The 1,724-nt window shown below is 40.4% G+C and overlaps 1 protein-coding gene across 1 annotated transcript in view; it reads left to right on the forward strand.

Moving 5' to 3' along the window:
- LOC107576118 (zinc finger protein 462-like) overlaps positions 1–1,724 on the forward strand; it is a 22,174-nt gene that overhangs the window by 12,444 nt on the left and 8,006 nt on the right. Inside the window, exon 5 of the mRNA XM_016262370.1 lies at positions 897–1,113. Within this exon, the coding sequence (XP_016117856.1) occupies positions 897–1,113 (217 nt within the window). The remainder of the gene's footprint in view (positions 1–896; positions 1,114–1,724) is intronic.

Below are 1,724 nucleotides of genomic sequence, written 5' to 3' on the forward strand. Positions count from 1 at the left end.
CACACACACACACACACTAATACACTCGCACACATAAACATACACATAAACACACACATTTAATTAACTACCTTAATGGGGACATTACATACATATATTGCTTTTTATATGGCTTGTTATAGATGCTGTAACCCTAAACCAAACAGAAACTACTGAGGTTTTGTCAGGTTTAACTCGCTTCTAGGTTCATATTTGCCATTAGAAAGCAAATCTCTGTATTAAATATGCTTCAGCCTGGATTTATAGCTTGAACTGGTTTCAAGATTCTTGGGGACGACTGACATGTGACTTTAACAAGATGATTGAAATGAGTTTGAGACATTAATGAACTCACTGAATATGACTGACAGGACGAGATGAGTGACGCTTTCACTGCGTGTGTGTGTGTGTGTGTGTGCTGAGCTGCAGGAATCTCTCACACACTCGTCTGATGGTAACAGTGTTTCTCTCGCTCGACTGTGAAAGTCACTGAAGGGCAGAGCGACAGAAATCGAGCGTCGTCCTTCTGCTCTCCGTTACCCATCAGCTCTCGCTCTCTCTCCTGCGCTCTTCTGAGGCGTTTAAGACAAACAGTAAGAGAAGGGCGAGGGCTGATGAAACAGACATGAGCGATTGACATCATTCAGACGGAGACGCAGCGTCTGTGAGAGAGACGGATTAATCAGACATCACAAACACAAAAAAAAAAATATGCCAAAGTGATTGAGGAAAACTGTAAGATATCCCAGAATGCTCTTTCAATGTTTGTGAGAGAGACGGATTAATCAGACATCACAAACACAAAAAAAAAATATGCCAAAGTGATTGAGGAAAACTGTAAGATATCCCAGAATGCTCTTTCAATGTTTGCACAGATCTGGTTTGTGTTAATGCGGCGGCGTGTGTTTGTGTTGCAGGTGAACACACGTATAAGTGCATGTCGTGTCCGTTCTCCACCATGACCATCATCCAGCTGAAGGAGCACTCGCTGCAGGAGCACGGAGAGACGCTCACGCTGCCCAAACTCAGAGCTGGAGCCGCGCTGCGCTCCACACGACCCACCGCTGAACACGACGAGCAGGACACGGCCCTCGACCCACAATGCACCGGTAAGACCCAACACTGGGGTGAAAGGTCGGTGCAGAAACACCCTGATGCTGAACATGACGTGCATGTGAAAACAGACCAATTCTTTAGTGTTTGACTTCTTGCATTGAACATTTTAATTATAATTGGCAACAATTATACATGCATTTAGAGTCAAATTCAGCAAGTCAGCTTTATTTATACAGCGCTTTATACAATACAGATTACAATACAGTGTCAAAAACACTCTGATGCTGGAAATGACATGCATGTGAAATATCATTCTTCTTTTAGTGAAGAAACGGACTGGTTGTTTAGTATTTGACTTCTTGCATTGAACATTTTGAATAGAATGAAAAAACAACAAATAATTGTACTCTAAATGCAACAATTATACATGCATTTAGAGTAAAATTCCCAATATTGACAAAAGGGTGAAAAATATTGACGCCAGTAAGAATTTTTTATTAATTAGCTTTTATTGAACAAGGACACATTATATTGATCAAAAGTGAAAGTCTGGGCATTAATAATGTTCTAAAAGATTTATATTACAAATAAATGCTCTTCTGCTGAATCCTGAAAAATCTAATGTATCACGGTTTCACAAACACATCGTGCAGCACGACTGTTTTCAGCATTGATAATAATCAGAAATG

This window comes from Sinocyclocheilus grahami, unplaced genomic scaffold (assembly GCF_001515645.1).
Source record: "Sinocyclocheilus grahami isolate Dianchi unplaced genomic scaffold, SAMN03320097.WGS_v1.1 scaffold3232.1, whole genome shotgun sequence".
NCBI classification, from domain to species: domain Eukaryota; kingdom Metazoa; phylum Chordata; class Actinopteri; order Cypriniformes; family Cyprinidae; genus Sinocyclocheilus; species Sinocyclocheilus grahami.